Genomic DNA, 18961 nt, shown 5'->3' on the forward strand with positions numbered 1-18961 from the left:
CATAGAGTTTTAATTTGTTTGTTCCTGATTGGGAATCACAGCGTGCAGAATCTTAATGAGCCATTGGGTAGTGATCACCGACCCCAGGCACGTTTATCTTGCTTTGTGTTTGCTGCTTGTAGCAGCTCTCTAATTTGGGTGTCAGTGCCCCACTCTGAGACAGTTTTTTAGCGGCTTCATGAAGTTGTTCGTGCCTGCTCACACTGCTGTTGGACAGGAGGCATTCAGGTGGTTCTGATGCACTCAAGTTCATCTCTTCATCTGCTCTGAGAAGTCAGTAAACAGAATCTCATTTACTACAGAAGCATTAAATGAGGCTGTGAGATAGGAACCTCATTTTCACCTGTGTCTGAGATGATGTGGGGTCGGTGCCTGGATGCTCAGGTGATAACGTTTTGCAGAGTGATATTTTCCTGTACCTGCCCTGTGCTGGGAATCTGACAGGACTGGTTTGTCCTGAGACCATGCAGAGGAACTTTCTGTCAGTAAGAGCTGGCAGTGCACTGTCCTTCCAGTTCATGGTGGGGCTCAGCCTGGAGGGGGATTTGGCTCAGTGCTACCCCCCGGCTCCAGCAGGAAACAACCCCTCAATTAAACTTGTAAAATCCAGGGAAGGGAGGAGCAGTCTGTTGGGATGAGACTCTCTCCTCTGCTCAGGCTGTGTTTGAGCACAGCAGCTTTGAACATTTCTGGTCTCCCTGCCATCCCTGTACTGGCTCCTGTAAGAAACAGAAACTGCTCCTTGTCACCCTCCAGGAGCTCCATGTCCTGTGGAACCACGCTGGTGATCCCTCACGAGAATTCCACCGTGCTCATCTGCTTCCCCTCAGTCCATCGTGATGGCAAACATTGCTGACTCGTTACATTGTCAAGTCTATTTATGCACCCTCACAAACCTCACTCTCTTCATTTTCATCCATCACTTAATTTCCTCAAAATCCTTCAGTTCCCCAGTAGCTGCTGGCCACTCAGTGTTTCCTTCCAAGTCCATATCAGTCCATTTTCTGTGTATTTTGCCACAGGATTTTGGATACAAAAAAAAAGAAGAACTGCATCTTTTTTCTCCCTTATATTTATAAAACTTTAAAAATGACAGAATTTCTAAAATCTCTGGCACAATAAATGACAGAGTGGCACATCACAGAGCAGGTTAACCTCACATTTCAAATACTCAGAAGCATTAAATGCACAGAGTTCCTTCCAGCAAACCCACTCTGGCCCAGGGTATTTGCCTTCTAAGTTATTAGTGTTAAAATGGGTCCAAATGATAGCAGTTTAAATAAAGTACCGAACTCATCTACTTTATTCTTAATTTATAGTGGTGCTTAGGGGATGTGCAGATATTTAAAATGAGTAAAATCAATTAACTTGTGATCCAATTATTTGTGTTAGCCACTGTGGGGTTTTATTTTAGAGCACTGGTTCAGGCTTTCCCACTTAAGCACTGTGCTTTGAGAGTGCAAACCTTTCACTGTGAAATATGAGGAACCTGTGGTTATTTTTTTTCTCTTTCCAAATCTAATTCCTATTTTTGCCCTTTTATCATTTTTAAATTCCCTTTTTTACCTTTGTTTTTGAAAGGGACTCGGTATAAGTGTAACAGATTTTTCTAAATGTTGGGAGGTTTATTCCTTACATAAAGGTGACTGAACAGACAAAAGAGTTCACCTTCTAGATAAAATACACTATATTTTTCTAGGGACATGGTTTCACAGTAGATATGTGTCTTTTGCTATCATAAATCTGTGATTTATTGCACTTTTCACATTATAAATTTAGAGTAGACCTCTGTGACAACTTCTGTGGTCTGATCATTCTGCTTTTCCATCCATCTTGAACAGATTTTACTCTAACCTCCCAGACAGCTTCAAAGATCTGTTTTTACGTGGTCGTTTCCAAAATGTGAAGGATGCTAGGGGTGAGGGTACCACTGTAGCAGGAATTATTTGGCTTGGCACAGCCTTTCTCTGCGGATGCTGGCATTTCCTTGACCTGCAGGAGTCAGAAGCTCAGCAGTGCTGTGCCCCCAGCAGGTCCATGTGCCCTTTCTCTCTGCAGCTGCAGTTCCTGAGAGCTCCCTAAACCAGGAGAAAACAGGGATGCAGGAGAAAGCCAATCCCAGCTGAGATATCCTTGATTTAAATATCCTTAGCCGACATTCCATATTTTTTGAACTAGTTGGCACACCATGGCAACCTTTTCCAACCCAGTCTGGCACTGATGGGGTAAAAATAATAAATTCCTCTCACAGGCTTCACAATAATGCATCTGAATAAAACAGCCATATCTTTTAATATTTTACCCTAACAGCTCTTACAGCTCCCAAGGTGAGCCAGGGAGTATTGAACACTTAATTGAATCAGACTGGAGGATTAAGGAAGAGATTTTTCTGAAGGATCAATATGAATTAGGAGCAGATGCCTGGTCAAATCTAAGGGTTAGATTTTTTAGTATTAGGCTCCTTGAAGTCTGGTCACCTTTTTTATGCAGCTGAATGGAAATTGGTGGGTACCGACCACTTGTGGGAAAAATTCTGACCCTTATGGGTCTAATGTCTCATTATTATAATATAATAATAATTATCTCATAACATGCTCAAGTTGGGACAATATGAAATAATATAAAATATCAATCGGGCTAATTGGTTATTTTCCATCAGAGTAAGAGGTATCCAAGTCTGCTTATGACAACATTTGGCTGAGCTGGAAGGAACACAAACTTGGTAATCATTCTCCCGTTATTTCTGAGATTCTTAATAGAGTTTTCCTTTTAATTTGTTTCAAAGCAAGTGAAAATATTGTTATATTATCATTTAGAGTTAATTAAACTGCAAATGAGCTTAATGAACTGTCTGAAACAAAGCTCAATCACAACCTGTTACATATTAACTATCAAAATCAAAATAATCTTTAAATTCTTTGTTATATTCACCAAAGAAGATAGAAATAGCCAGTTATTAATGTCATCCTTTTATGAAATCAAGTTTGAGGCTGGAAAGCTTGAACTGAGTGCATGCACTCAAATTACACAGACAAATTGAAAAAGGGTTTGGGAAGATAAATGAAATCTATTGGAAAAAGAAGAGAAACGAAGATAAGTGAACACAGGGGAAGGCATAGTCATCTTTTCTTTATTTTCATATGAGGAAATCCACTTTACCTCCTATTTGTCCAGATTGGGAAATCTATATATTAATAAAACACCATTTTCTGGATTTGGTATTTTCACAAACCCTTCTGCAGTGTTATGACTTCTTGTGTTCTGTAAGAGGGAAAGACATTCAGTTTATTCAGGTCTTGAAGCCACTTGGGTGACTCTTGCCCTTGAGTGATGCATTATCACCAACCATGCAGCTTTTAAGGAGCACACGTACAGCAAAACCTATTTGTGTCATTAAAGTTTGTAATTTTGGACTTTTGAAGGTTTAATCCCTGGAAATGCTAAGATTTCTTAATGATCTGTAATGGCAGTGCTGATGTTCAGCACTTCTCAGGATTAGGTCTGTTATCAGCCTGGTTTATCCACCTCCAAAGCAGGCATTTTCTTATCACTCTTTTATACAGTGCTTTTAGCACGTCAGCCTCAAGTACTTGAAAGGTGAGGAGTGTTATTAAGTGTGACCCTTACAAGCTTTTCCAATGGTTTGCTTAATGTTTTTTCCTACATAAACAAGAATGATGGAGAATAAACTAGAATTTTCTTACAGGGCTTGGCCGGTTGAATCATTCAGCAACGCATTTTGCAAGATTATAAAAAATTCTTCTGCTGCAAAAACAAAACAGCACTGGCTTTTAGTTATGCAGACAAAGTGGTAACATGAGGTCCAATTATTTTTGAGTGTCTTAGAGCAAACCCTGAAAAAAACGCTCTGGGAATGGTTTTTGTGAGACCTGTTTTGTGTCCTGGTAAGGATGCATTGTAAAAAGGAATGTGGGTGGGATAACTCATGAAAAAAAAAAGAGTGTGAAATGCAAAACTGGAGTTGTTTGTAAATAAAAGTAGATTTGAAGGCATGAGTGGTCTGTACAAGGCAGGTTCCTCTTCCCTCAGTTCCTTTGCTGGAAATACCTGCAGCTGTGCAGCACTGCAGGCATTTTCATGCTTCACTTTCCAGCAATACGAGCTGAGCTCTCTTCTTGTGATCAGAACCTTCCCGAGCTCCATTCCTATAAAATCGCTGCTTATCTGCCATCTATTAAGTGAAGAACAGCTGAAATGTGCTACCTCATATTTCATAAGTGAGAATGTATTATTTAAAGCCCACAACATTCAGTTTCGGTCAAGGATTCCACCATCCTCCTGCTGGGGTAAATAATTAATGCTGCCTTGGATATTTTGTGTGTGTGAGTGGTCATTAAGTGGAAATAGTAATGATTTCCTCTGTGTTTTATTTTCCAGTTCCAGGCCACAGTGAAGGAGGGGGTCACAGGTGTAATAGTGAACTTAACTGTGGGTGACCGGGACGACCCCGCCACCGGGGCGTGGAGAGCCGTCTACTCCATCATTAACGGGAACCCAGGGCAGAGCTTTGAGATCCACACCAACCCCCAGACTAATGAGGGAATGCTCTCTGTTGTCAAGGTAAGAGCAATCCCCTCCTGCCCTGTATCTTTGCTGTTGGGTTCATCCCCTGGGTTCATTGCATGAAACAAGGCACAGCAGGGATAGGTTATTCCAAGATATAAAGTTGGCTGCCAGCCCTTGTCCAAACTGTGTGTATAACCCCTTCTTCTGTCACAGTAACCTTATTCTTTAGTCACAAGGACTGCCTGTTCCTAACTGTATTGCCATTGTGTTTAAATAACACCCAGATTTGCAATAATCATCACAATTAATAGTGAGATTTGACAACAAAGTTTTGTTTGTTGCTGGAGGTACAATTAGAATTCAGGAGCCCCATTTTGTTCTCACTTAGAGAACATATGCAAGTAGCAGGGAAGAAAGGGACATGGATTCAGACTGAATCCACATTTCTAAAGAGGATTAGTCCCACTTTTCTAAAGTCTCATAGGAAAATTCATTGCTTGTCTTTGTCCTATGTCTCAAACTTAACAAATAAAAAAAATAAAAAATAAAGAAGAAAATAGCCCTGTTTGCTGCCTGTACCAGAATGCTCTCTTTTTTGCTTCAGAAGAGGCATTGTCAATTCTTAAGACAAATGCACGTATTTCCATGGCAGTGCCTTTGATTTTAAGACAGAAGTTGAGAAAGCAGCTTGTGTTATTGTCATGAGTAGCTACTGAGTGTGACTCATTTGTTTGTTAAATACATGCTACATATAAATAAACATGTATATATGAGCATTGAATTGTGTCTGTAAATGGCAAAAAATGTAAGCTCTTGGGCAGAGGGATGTCTCCACAGGTTTTGAAGTCTGTTATGTTTTGAAGTTTATTATCTTCAACGCCCTTTAGAACTGAGTGTGTCTAATCCTAAACTCTCACCAAGTTCTGGGTGCAGGGAATGTTGTTGTCCCTTTCTGGCTAATTCTGCTGTCTGCACGTTTGCCATGGGCTAAAGGAAAAAGTGTTGTCATTGTCTTTGAGCTTTGCCCCTCCGTTCTGCAGCCTTTAGACTACGAGATCTCGGCCTTTCACACGCTGCTGATCAAAGTGGAAAACGAAGACCCGCTGATCCCCGACATCGCCTACGGCCCCAGCTCCACTGCCACCGTCCAGATCACTGTGGAGGACGTCAACGAAGGCCCCGTTTTCCACCCAAACCCCATGGCAGTGACCAAGCAGGAGAACATCCCCGTTGGCAGCGTGGTGCTCACGGTGAACGCCACCGACCCCGACACTTTGCAGCACCAGACCATCAGGTGAGAGCAGAGCCCTCTCATTTTCATCCCTCACTAAGTGGGAATGTCTTTTCTGCCCAAGAATTTGCCTGCCAGTGCAGAATTAAGTTGAACTTGTTTTGGCTCTGCACGGCATGAAGTTACAATTTATATATTTTTGCTGCAATTATAGATTCAGTTTGTTGAAAACACAGCACTGTATTAGACAGGAAGCAATAATTTTCCACACCGTGAGATTCCTACAGTAAAACAATCAAGTGCCACAAGCAATAGACTTGGTTTTGAATAGTTCCAAAATTTTAACCTGCTTGTTTATTTCTAAAAATGTCTTTAGAAATGATGCATCTGTTTTACATAGTGTTTAAATCGGTTTATGATCATTTATAATGTTCCTCAGTAAAATAATGGCCATCCATCCACTTCCAAGAGCTGAGGAAATATTTCCTAGTGAAAGACTGAAGCTAAAGGTAGCTACAACTTGGCCTTGTCCAGATAAATGAAAATAAATTATTTTTTCTGTGCTATAATATAAACCCACTCTTGTGCCATGTCTCAAGGAGCAAACCTGGGCATTACGTGGTAACATCATCTTAAATTTTGTTCCACCTGGTTTGGTCTTTCAGCTTTAGATTCCATGAAAAATGAAAAACCAACCACTTTGTTCTCTAAAACTAAATTGGCTTTCCAGACAGATTTTCTCAGCATTTGAGAATTACAGGTTAGGCACTACCACTAAAACCTACAGCCGTGTTTAATTTTTCATTTCTCCTTGTAAGTATCATTTCCCCCAGGTCTCAGTGTATATAAAAGGGGATAAATACTTTGTGAGAACGACTTCAAAGCTGCAGCTGAACAATGGCTCTGTCAATCCAGAGCACAGGCAGAGATCTCTGCTGTCATAGGGTTATTTAGCAGTGATTGTGCAATCCTTAAAGAAGGTTTGACACATGTACTGCTCTACAATAAAGAAAGCTGCTGATCTTGAAGATGTTCTCTGTCAGTAGCAAGTCTTGGTGAAAATGTCACTGCAAAGGACTTGGATTTGAATGACGAGGAGGTGAATTTAAGCAGGTGAGTGTGCTCATCTCCAAGGAAAGAGGAAAATGAGAGGCAGATAATTAAAAGTTACAATTCTCTGCATCACCTCAAAGATAATGTAGTTAATATCATTAATAGTTCAGTTTTTCTTCTACCATGGAAATGACAGTTTGTCTGGAGGATGATACTTAGCAGATAATTTCTCTTGTTTTCTAAATGGATTTATTTATAGAATAATTTCATATACTTAAGTTGAGCTTTTGCTCCAAAGAGCTCTTATTTCAAACACAAAAAGTCTGTGTCTATGGATGGAATTTCTGTTGCCTGTCAGACAGGGCAATGTGACCCTCAGCAGCTTTGCTCAGAACCTGGCTTGTGCAGGAAACAGATATTTATTTCCTTTGGGTTTTCGACAGAGTTTAAGAAACAAATTTATTGATGTTCTCCTTAATTTACATATTTCCATGGAAGATGGGAAAACTAACATTCATAATGTAACAGCTGATTGTGTGATGCTAAAAGAGAAAAGCCATGAAAATGTGAGGATTTTGTTATCAAAACCAGCATTTCAGGAGCTATTAGCTGAAATTTTCCCTTCACCTACGATTTTGCTGAATTTCTCCAAATTACATTGACCCAGAATGAAAAGGGCACCCAGGGAGTTACTGAGTACTCTTCAATTAGCTTTAAGGGTGGTGTGTAAAGAGCCAAATAACATAAACTGCAGCTCACCACACCTCACAACTGCCTGCCAAGGAACCCCCAAATCTTGATTAACTCAAAGAGAATTTTCCCAGAAGTTTTACTATATCTGCATAGCCAGGCATGGAAGGCTTATAGCCAAAAGAAAGATTTTTTTTTTATTTTATTTTTATTTTTATGTGCAGAAAAGAAAGCAGAATTAAGCTAGACTGGAATGAGGAATGATCACATAAAGAAACTATGAAAGTGGTTGTGTTAGAGGAAAATAATGCAAATGTAATGGAAATCTGGAAATGGTAGAATGCATCAGGAAAAGGCTAATTTGACTACCTGTCAGTCCCATTGCTAAAATCACAGGGAAGCATAAAACAGCATTTTAAAAGATGTTTTAATGCTGACAGGTGTTGAAACACCTGGGTACCAGCAGTGAAAGAGGCAGGCTGTGGTATGAGAGCATCATCTGCAGTGAAGGACAGGGTCAAATTCCACGTGTAAAAGCCAAAACTGCTCTCACTGGTTGGGGTCTGGCTGAAATATTTACCTCCAATTCCAATTGTGTGTTTGCAGTGAAGGACAATGTGCAGGACTTTTACAGAGCACTGATACAAAATTTGTGATTCTCAGTCTATAATTGTGCCATCAGTCCTTGCTATGGCTATTTGATAAAATAAAGGCCAAGCAGGGACAGCACAGGCTACTGAATGAGTCTGTGGATTATTTGAATATTAATGACCATGAGCAAGCAATGTTTTGTCTGCAAGAAGCCACGAATGTCAGATTTGTGCTGTGTGAGCAGTGTACATCACGCCCAACACGGTATAAATCTCTTTAAAATGGGCAGACCAGCAGAAAATTAGTAATGTTGGTGGGCTTTGGGTTCTTTTTCTCAGCCTGTTACAATTGAAATACATCTAACTGCAGGGATATTTTTAGTTAATTTTCTGTATAGAACTTGTAGAAGGAGCTGCTGATTATTTGTAATCAGGAAATTTAGTTACTCTACTAGATATAACATGATAAATGCATTTCAAGACCAACAAAAAAGAGTAGAGAAACCATTTTTGCCATTGTCTGCAACTAGATTGAATTTATTCTTTGAACAATGCAGATCTGAATCAGAATCAAATTACTTATCTCTGAAAAACATAGCTTACTTTGTAAAATTTCCTGAAGACAGCTGTACTTTTGAAGCAATTTTCCTTCTTATTCTTCAGCTTCAAGTGTTTTTGCAGGCTGAGGAAGAATTTCATTTCAAAGCTCAAACAAGCTGGCAAAAAATGTGTTTCAGTGAAAGAAAAAAGACTCCAAATCACAGACCTCAGGCTGTGGCCGTTTGTCTGCACTGGCAGAACTTGCTCGGTGCCAGCTCTTCCCTATCCCATTGACATTAAAATTCCAGAGGAACTTGACGTAGATGTGGAAGCATCATCCTGGAAATAAGAGGTGGAAAACAGTGTTTGTTCCACTCTCATTGCTCCCAGGAAGAAAAAGAACCAGTTCAAGCTGGGTCACATTTCTCAGATACATTAACCTTTCTTTTTTTTTTCTTTATTCTATTTTTTTTTCTTTTTTCTATTTTTTTTTTCTTTAAGCATTTAAATCTCTCTACAGTTTCCGTCTTTTCTAGAATTAAAAAATGAAAGAAATCCAGCAGGCCCCATTTTAATTATAACCCAACAATTTATTAATAGAACAGTAATGAAGTTTCTGAAATTTGATTTCTTAATCAGGGACCATTGTTATTTTTGTGCCAGATTTGAGAGTTTAATTTTGGGTACTTCTTCCCAACCTCTGAAATTTTAATCAGAAGTTTCAAGTGTACATGTCAAAGAGAAGTTAAAGGCCAAATTTAATAACATTTTCTACCTTGGGAAATTAAAAGAAGAACCTCACTCTGAAATCCATTATTAACAGTAGATCTTAATTAAACACAGTTATGGTTCTCAATATTTGACTGTGTGAAGAGATTGGTTTCAGTATTTTTCCCTTTTATGGGATTCAACAAGTCCAGAATATTCAATAGTTAGACTTTTAACTACGTGTAAATAAGTTGTTTACTGCCATGTATTTGTAATTTTTAATTAGAGCAGTGTTGTTTTCTGGTTTCGTGGCTTATCATGGCAATATATTTTTATTACCTACTGTGCTCTTGGATTTTAAATTATTTATGTAAACATATTGTTTCAGTGTTTACTCTCAGTAAGCAATGTGACTCAGTGCTTCAGAAATATCTTCATAAGAAAAGTTTATTACAGCTCTAAAGCATATCTAATTCATTAAGTAGAATTAAAATGCAGCATTTGAAGCTGGAGAACTCAGAACCCAAACTGCACCGAGTTTTACAGGAACATGAAAGGCTGCAGAGATATCTGAAACTCTATATGTAGATAAGGTATATAATTGTATATAATATTTATATCAAGCTGTACCACATAATACAGGTGGCTCCTGGAAGCACAGGGACGCTCTTTCCAAGCCCTGCTAGTCTGGAAACAGGAGTAAACTCATCTATTATTGCCAGCATCTCCAAATAACAGCTACTGGTGTGTCTGGAAGGGGATAGACTCTGTTTCTCTTGATATAAATTGCATTTTTCTGTGCTGCAAATTAAGTGTTAATGAGGTTTCATGCTGGAGCATGAGAGCAGGGGAAGGAGGAGGCTGAACCCAAGTGAATTAAAAGTGACTGTGTTTGTTTGCCTCGAAGGAGGTTGTGGTGAGTCTCTTCTGCCAAGTCTCCAGGGAAAGGACGAGAGGAAATGGCCTTCAGTTTCCCACAGGAGGTTCAGATTAGACACTGGAAAAAAAAAATCAGTGCAAGAGAGGTCAGGATTTAGAATAATCTGCTCAGGGAGATGGTGGGGACACAGATCTGGAAGTGTCAAGAGGATGTGGCACTTGGAGATGTAATTTAGGAGCTGGATCTGGGTTGACTGTTGGATCTTGAGGATCTCTTGCAGCCCTGATGATGCTGTGCATGGTTTGTCGTTTCACCTCTGGAAGATGGACTGGTCAATGTCTTTGGGAACAGGATTTTTGCTGCTGGGACATGTTTTGCTTTAGATTAGATCATCCTGGCTTTGGGGTTGGTGTCCATGGAGCTGGTGGAGATCAGTGGAAATGTTCCAAACTCTAATCAATGGCAGCCATCATCTTTGTCCAAAAAAAAAGAAAAAAAGCCAATAAAATGAATGCCTAAAATTTTCTAAAATCGTGCTGAACCTACACTGAAATGGGATTCATAGCTCAGAGATTTTCTCCCAAATCTCAAATGGTTGAGAAAACTAAGGAGAATTCTCTGGAAAAAGTGAGTTTTACTTCTGTTCCTCTCCTTGGCTGCCAATCCCCACCCTTCCACACAGCGAATGCATAAGCCATGAATTGCAAAGACAATTCAAAAAGCCTTTTTCATGTCTCTTGCCAGGATTTTTTAAGAGATCCTGAACCCCCTGTGAGCAAGGATGAAGCTTCACATCACGATGCTCACAACCACTTAAGAGATCAATTTTGCATACTTTGTTGCACATCAAGCCTTTTTAAAGCACTTTTGTTGCTGGTGGAGGTCAATAAACTTGCTTTTTCGGGATACACTCCAATCACTTCCAGAAGTACTACATAATGAGAGAGGGATAGGAAGACTTAAAGAGTGAATGCTTAGGAAGCAACACACTTAGTCATGGTTAAATATGTCTCCTAGAGTCTGAAGGACTTGTCTTTGATTCCTAACAACAGGAGATTTGTTTTCCTTGTGCAGACAGAAGAATAGCTCCATTGTTACAAATGAATGGCTGAGCCATGCTCTCAGCATGCAGCACCAGAGTTTTTCACTGTAAGTTATACCCAGGAGCATCTCAAGTTGGCTCTGCAGTTTTATTGATGGCCTGCCTGAACCCAGCCACTGGGAATTTGTAGTGCATCTCTGGATCTGAAGTTGCTGTGTATTGAGCAGTGTACATTGTTTTTCTCTTCCTTTCTCTTTTTTGAGTTAGATGGAAAGGCAGGGAGAGACGGAATCCGCTTGAAGCAAAGAAAAGTTTTTTCACTTCTGTCTTTGTAAACTCTGAAACACAGAAATGCCAGCTCTGGAGAGCTGTGGGTATTGGGGTATCTAGCAGAAAAGATTTAACCAACTCTGAAAGAACAAACTTGGGCATTTCCCTCATGCTACACAAACACCGTCAATAATTGCAGGTTCCCACTGGTCAAGCACTGGCTCAAGGGTGTTTTACACAGCAGTCTTTCCTGACACTGCTCCTTGAAGGTGTTAATAACATCTGATAATTATTACCCAGTGGGTAATTATTGTGATGTTTATATTTTACTATCATAGAACGAATATCTGAAGGAAAAAAATACTAAAAAAACTTGCATTGTTTATTTTTTTGGTTTGTTTTGGTCAGCTTGCCCAAACTGACTTCTAGTTTTCATTTACTGAGCAAAGTAAATGACCTCTCTTTCCCCATACAGCAAACTCTTCAGGCCTACAGCAGTAAGGGAAAAGCAAAATCGGTCCTGGAGTGGTGGTGTACCTCCTGTCATACCTAGAACCACACTGGTGTAACTCTGGAAGGGTGAAAATGGCTCAAGAGCCAAGTCAGCCCCATTTTCCCTGTGCAGAAGGTTGTTTGTAGCTGGCCAGAACTGTCTGGGTTGATCACCAAGGTTGGTGGAGGAAGCAGCTGGTTAAAAGAGAAAAAAAAAAAGGAAAATAAATAAAAATTCTCAGGTGGGAGCTACAGAGATGGTACAGAAGAGAACAAAGACTGGAATTAAATCCCACTGCTGAGAGAATTGAAATGTCTGCCACAGCTGGGGTGCAGGCCCTGTAAAAGCTGTGGACAGCACCTGATGCTGACCATTCAGGAGAGCCAGTTCCATCTCTGTCAGCTCCCACAGCAGAGCTGCAGAGTAACAGGATGTGCTTTCCCTGGGAGCTGGGAGCACATGTTGATAATCTGCCTCCCAAGCTCTGTCACTCAGCCCCTTGGTTCCTCACAGGCTTTTCCTGGCTGCTTTAATTTGCCACCAACCTGTCAGCACCTCCCTGCTGGCACTCGAGCATCCCTGGATCACTGATTCCCCAGCTGCTTTCAGTGTCTCTCATCCTGAGGGACACCTCTAAGTCTCCCCTGATGGTTTTTTTGCCCTCTTTTTACTGATATTCTCTGCCTCTGTATTGGAGCAGATGTTTGACCTCTTCTTTACTTCCTTCTGCTTTTGTAAATCTTAATTTTCAGTGCTTGAGGCCAATCCCAGCTCACCAGTTGGGGCTAAGTTTTGTTATACCAGTTTTTGCCTTGCTACCTTGGCTGGATTCTCGATTCTTCCTAGCACTTGCCAAGGTTTGAGGAAAGGTTGGTATAGAATTATTTCCTTGTCCTCTCCTGGTAGAAAAGGAGGCAGAGGAGGGGGGACATTTTTACCCAAACTGAGTGAGGTTGTTCTGTAAAAGTGTGAAAAGTGTCCCTTTCCTAAGGGGGGAAAAAAAAAAGCAATCCCTCTCTCCTTTGTTGGCTTCTGAAATAGCAGAAGTGTCTGAATTAAATTATTAAAAGCTACCTAAAGCAGGGGGCTCAGGAATTCTCAATCCATGATTCATAGTTTTGCCCAGAGCCCAGGTAACTGAAGCTAGGCTTCCTCACTCCTGACAACACTTGTCAGAAGATCCTGTTCTTAAAATTTTCCACTGCTCTACTCTGTTGGCATAAATCATACTTAATATGTTGATATTAAAGCTGTGGATGATAGCATTGAAAATCTGTGTTTCCATGAAATCAAATAAGCCACAGTCACCTATTTCAACTTGCCTTGATATTACCTTTAGAATCCCGAATTCTTGATTAATAAGGATGAATGTAGCATTTAAGGGGAGTTTAATTAGACCCTCTGTCTTTATCCTGCATAACAATATTATGCCACATTATGATTTCAACCGTGTCAGCACTCAGAATGAATGGCGGTGAACTGTGAAATTATAGGGCACATTTTTCATGTCACTGACTAAACAATATTGCAGATCTTCTTGAGAAATATAACAATAGGATCTATCAGTCACAAGTTATGCTTGCAGTGGAAGGCAGATCTAGACAATAACTCACTTTGTCATTACTGTTCTCTTCTAGTCTCAGAAAAGGCAGGATTTTGTCTCTGGAAGGAGTAAAGAGTATCTTGATTATAATAAGTTAGCTATCAAGTTTGAGGACACAGTGTGAGTAGCTGTGTTGATGGGGAAGGGGTGGTATGAATTTCTCTTAATATTTTAAAGCTGTTGAATTTTGGAGTCTCACTCAGCTGGGTTTGATCGTGTGTGAACGTCTGTGTGTATTTAGAGCTTTCAGTGGTGCTTTGATAGAAAGTTATTTGGGCTGGTTATGTGTGTGATTGGAGCTCCAGGGACCAGTGGTGTTTTACATGATGGCAAAAGCAAGCACTGAAGCCAAAGTTTCCCAAGGAGATTGGTGCTGCCCCCAGCCTGAATCCTGCCATGAAGGGAAAGTGTCTAATTAAGCCATTCAGCACTTGTGTCCTTAAAGCAGGTACAGACCTTGTGTGGCACTGAGCAGGTGGTGTCTGGCACATTCTGGCCATATTTCATTAATTTACCATCTCCAGACTAAGGACAGAATAAATCATGGGCACTCCCAATTCAGTGGCAAAATTCCTGCCAGGAATAGGTTTTCATCTGGGAGCAGGAGTTTCCCAAAAGCAGAATTTCTGTCCCGTGTTTGCAGCCACTGCTCGGTGGCAAGGCAGCCCCAGCCCGTGCATTTCAAGGTACAAAAGCCCCATCTCCTCTCAGGCTCGCTGATAGTTATCCTTGGAGTGGAATTCGTGTTCAGTGAAGAAATTGTCAGAAGGTTTAAGCACTCATTTTTGCTAAATGGAGCTCTGCAGTGTTACTTTAATAGGAAAAACGCCTTGTAGAGTTCAGTTGGAATTTTTCTATTAACTTTGTAATAAGGATGCCAATTTCTGCAAAATAGTTTCTGAGTAAGAGTGAAATTATGCACTTTGTTAAGCAGCAGCAAGCCTGCAGATTCATTCTCGGTTCAAATGTGAATTACTAGGGACTGACTTCTTCCTAATTTTATGACCATTATACTCTAGGTAAATATGCCTACAGAGACATGCATGCCTGCTCTACATAGAGCCAGATAATTATTATCCATGGGATCCCTTGGGCAGCTCCTCTGGCTCGTGCTTAGCACCACATCACCTTGGAGATACCAACCCTTCTCATCCAGATTTCACTGAATACTCCAAACCCTGAAGAATTTTTACACAATTACGGGTTTTAATGGGTCTGGCAGAGTACTGTTTCCTCTCTCACAAGGGAAATTTCCACAAGAATTCTCACAGCCTAAGGCCCAGCCTCTCTGGAGATTCCTTGGTAGCATTTTGCACAAATGCAGCCCCAGCCTTCATCTGATAATGCTTCAGGACTAAAATTAGGAATTTTTCTATTAGGAGGAAACAAGGTGTGCAGATTCTGGCCCTGGAATCTTCTAAGTTATTAATCAATGTTTAAAAACATTTTAGCACAGAAAGAAAACAACACTGTCTCAGCTTTCTGCACATGTCCATGTCAAGGCTGTTAAGTCAGTTGATTCATGGAAACTGCTGCAGAGTTTAGGTTTTGAAGTGCCAGGAAAAAGAAAAAGAAGGAAAAGCCCCTAATGTCTTTAATCTTTGTATAACTGTGCTTTTGAACACGTCCTTCTTTGTGCAGCCAGGTGAGTCTTTTTATTACAGCTTCTGTCATTTCAGGGGGGGTAAAAAACCAGATTAGTTTAGTTTTACAGGTTTTGAGGCTTCCAGTTTTTTGTCTGTCAAATTGAAACATTAAAATTCACCTCAGAATGATGTTCTGGACCTCCATGGAAAGTGGCTGGCAAAACATTCAGATCCCAAAAGACAAGGGTGTGAGAAGTCTAACTCCTGGGCATCCAACCCAGGGTAAAACAGCATGAAGTAACTAGGGCATAATAGAATCTTGGGAGATAAAATACATTAAATTCAAGGAGCACTATATTTGTGTGCACTGAATGCAAAGGATGTCAAGCAGAAAATAAAACTATATATGGCCAAATAGTGAAATACTTTTGGTAAAGTACTTATCTCATTGGTACCACCCTGCAGTCAGGCAAGGCCTGGATAAAAAGTTTATCAGCACTGTCAGGGAGGTAAATTAAGGTTAAACAAGCAACTCTGAATCTTCCATTTCCTCTTTTTTCCGTGCCTAAGCCCACAACATCTAATGAAAGCTGTTTTTGTGTCATAAATGAATACTTCTTTAGAGCTTTCCCCTCTAACCTCTTCACATTTTCCATCACTGGCCAGCAGATTTCTTAAATGACACAGATTTGTCATGTTGTTTAGTGCATGTCTGAAGGGGGCTTGGTTATTATGAAGATGAGCATGATATAAAAATTGTGCTGTGCATCGTAGATTTGTTGTAGGCAGCACATCAGAGCAAGCCCTCAGATGCACACAGGATGTGTACCCTGGCAAGAAAGCAGCTTTTTAACCTGCAGAGGGAAATTTCTGACTTCTTCAGCATGAACTCACCTTTTAGTATTTGAAGGATAATTTTTCTCTAAAGAATATACTTCAGTTTTTTATTTCATTGGAAAACACAGGAGGGTTTAATACATTGTATATTATATATTGCAAAACACCTTGTGACTTTTTTTTTCAGAATATCTGTCAGGATTTAATTTTGAGCATCCTCTATTAATATTTACTTGTGCAAGGACAGTTTTGTTTTGCAGTAACATCACTCAGACAAGGGATGTTACAATGAACATAACAAAGTGTGGAATCTGAGTTTTAATGGCTTTGTTCAACAAGTGTTCAAGCAGTATTTTGTTTCCTAACATCCCTTGGAGGTTGGATGTTAGAGATTCCTACAGGCAGAGAGGTGGAGAGGGGGGAAACCATCACAGCAACCTCTAACAAATGGAACAGCCTGCACTTGATGACTTTAGAAATAAAACACCAAAGACATGGTTATGCACAAGCTGGAAACGTGATAAGGGCCAGGTGGGTCAGAGACAGCCTGAGAATCTGGTTCACTGAGGTTTGAGGAGGTGAATCACACTGACCTGCTCATTTTTCATGGTCATTAAATACAGCCAGTTAGGCAAACAAAAGAAACTGTCTGAAAATAAAGGAGAAGATGTGACACGATAGCATGCATTGCTCCAACACTCAGGACAGAAAGAGGTCACGTGTTTTTTGTATAGTTCAATGTAATCGGTCAAATAAAACTCAAATAGGAGATTGTCCATTATTACCAAAAGAATGAAAGAGAATTAATTTTCTTCTGTAAGAACTACACCCATGAAGTACATAGTGTATTTGTTCAGCTGGAAAAAAAAAAACCCAAAATCTTAATTTAAAAGTTATTATTAGCTAGGAATAAATGTGCTTTTTCTTCACATTATCAGGTGGTAATGTAATTTTTCCTTGGATATTATGCACTCACATAATTAAACATGTTACTGAATTTCTCACCTACCCTTTCCCTTTCTTGTTATTGATGCTACAAGTTTGGAAAGGGTTTTTCTTGATGGGTCTTAATTCCTCTGGGCTACATAACTCTACCCATCACCAGGAGAGTCTATTTTCCTACTATGAATTCAGTTCTTTCTAAACAAAGACAAACAAAGGAACTGAAAGGAAAAACACATCAGTTTTTGCATTACTAATCACAAAGTGCCATATTTTATTTTAATATATTATCTCCTGCTCTTTCACTGTCCTGAAGAGTTCAGCTTTCATAATAATGCTTGGAGTTTAACTAGGCAGCAAGGACTCCTAACTAACAGCCTTAATTAACTCCTCAATTGCCATCAAACTGTGACCAAAATCATTCTGCTTTGATTCTGTTTCACCCTGGAGTGCTTTGCCTGGCTCTGGGACTCCTCTGTCTCCCTGAAGGAAACATCTCACAAGGCCACACGAAGAACTGGAGCCAGGAGAAGCCTCTCAGTGCCAGTGTCCCAGCTGGAGCTAGGACAGGCTGGAGTCCCCATCCCTGCCCACAGCCCTGTGCATGTGGCACTTGGGGACACTTGGAGTTACTGGTGGCCTTGGCAGTGCTGGCTTAATGGCTGGGCTTGATGATCTTAAATATCTTTTCCAATCTTAATAATTCCATGGCTCTTGGTGGCAGCAGGAAGCTGAGTGTCCAGCACAGGGCTCTGTCCAGCTCCCTGCTTCAGGGACGCAGTGGGCACAGAGGGAGAAGCAGTGGCATTTTGTTGTTTCAGAGCTGGCATCCATGGCATCGTGGCTGGCTACAGACGTGCCCCTGGCACCTCCCGGCCTGCAGGAGCACAGAGCTGATGGGAACCTGTCCCTGTGTGCCTGGGCTGTGTCTCCAGGAGCTGCTGGCAGCCAGAGGCTGTGACAGCAGCCCTGCAGAGGCTGAGGGTGCCGCTGCAGCCCCCTGCGGGGTCACACAGCTCTGCCCACTGAGCAAATCCCCTCTCTGAGATGTCAGCTCTTAATTCAGCTGCTGTTGTGAACTGCAAGCACAAAATATCCTTCTGGGGCTCAGCTCCACTCAGCAAAGACCACAATAATGGCTCAGGCAGTGCCCTAATGTGAGAAAAAACCCAAGACTTAAGCCAGATTTTGCCTGGATCAGGTTCAGCTCAACTCCCAGGATCAGCGTTTTCCCTTTCCTTTAGTGAAGTCTGGATTCCAGCATGGATCTTTGCCACTCAAGATTATGCCTGTCAAATACATGAAAACACACTTTTAATCATGGGATTAGCAGGCAATATCTCAGCAGAATGGGTGTCTGGGGGAGCCCTGCAGCAGCAGCAGCAGGATCCTGGCTGTCCCATCGTGTTTAACCAGAGCTGGGCCAGTGCTGCGTGTTCACAGCACAGCGAAGGAGCAGGGCTGGGCTGCTCTCCTGACTGCAACGTGCCAACAAACTCGGAGGCTTTCCTAAGTCAGCAGAACATTATTTCTCTCCCATCATCTCTCTGTTAGGCCTTGGGAATAGCTGAGTCTCAGAAATGAGCCCTGTGCAAGTTCAGCCAGCTCGGGAATGCCCCAGCTCTGTCAGCACAGGAAAATACTGCCACTGCTTTCTGGCACTATCAGCTCCTTCACAGATTTTCTTTCTGAATTGCCATTTCTCGCTCAGCCAATTTATTGTGTGTTAGATTTTGTCCTTTCTTAGGCTACCCATTTTTTTTTATTTTTTTGGGGGGTGGTGTTTGTTACTAGGCTAAGAAAATGCAAGTGAAAATATTCATGCTGGTTCATCCTTCCTTTCAACCCAAACCATTCTAGGATTTCCTCTAGCACTGTAGAAGTAAAAACTATTGCATGTAGTAAGGGATAGGATGGAGAAAACTCTTTTTCTGGGAGTAGCCAGGATCCCATGTGTGTATGTTCAGAC

The 18961-nt window shown here is 40.9% G+C and overlaps 1 protein-coding gene across 2 annotated transcripts in view; it reads left to right on the top strand.

The window, feature by feature from the left end:
• The window catches only part of CDH13 (cadherin 13), a 427533-nt gene that overhangs the window by 371909 nt on the left and 36663 nt on the right, over positions 1-18961 (top strand). For both annotated transcript variants that reach the window (XM_058845796.1, XM_058845795.1), the window contains exons 9-10: positions 4399-4581; positions 5568-5821. In XM_058845796.1, coding sequence (XP_058701779.1) covers positions 4399-4581; positions 5568-5821 — 437 coding nt within the window. The remainder of the gene's footprint in view (positions 1-4398; positions 4582-5567; positions 5822-18961) is intronic.

This window comes from Poecile atricapillus, chromosome 10 (assembly GCF_030490865.1).
Source record: "Poecile atricapillus isolate bPoeAtr1 chromosome 10, bPoeAtr1.hap1, whole genome shotgun sequence".
Lineage (NCBI taxonomy): Eukaryota > Metazoa > Chordata > Aves > Passeriformes > Paridae > Poecile > Poecile atricapillus.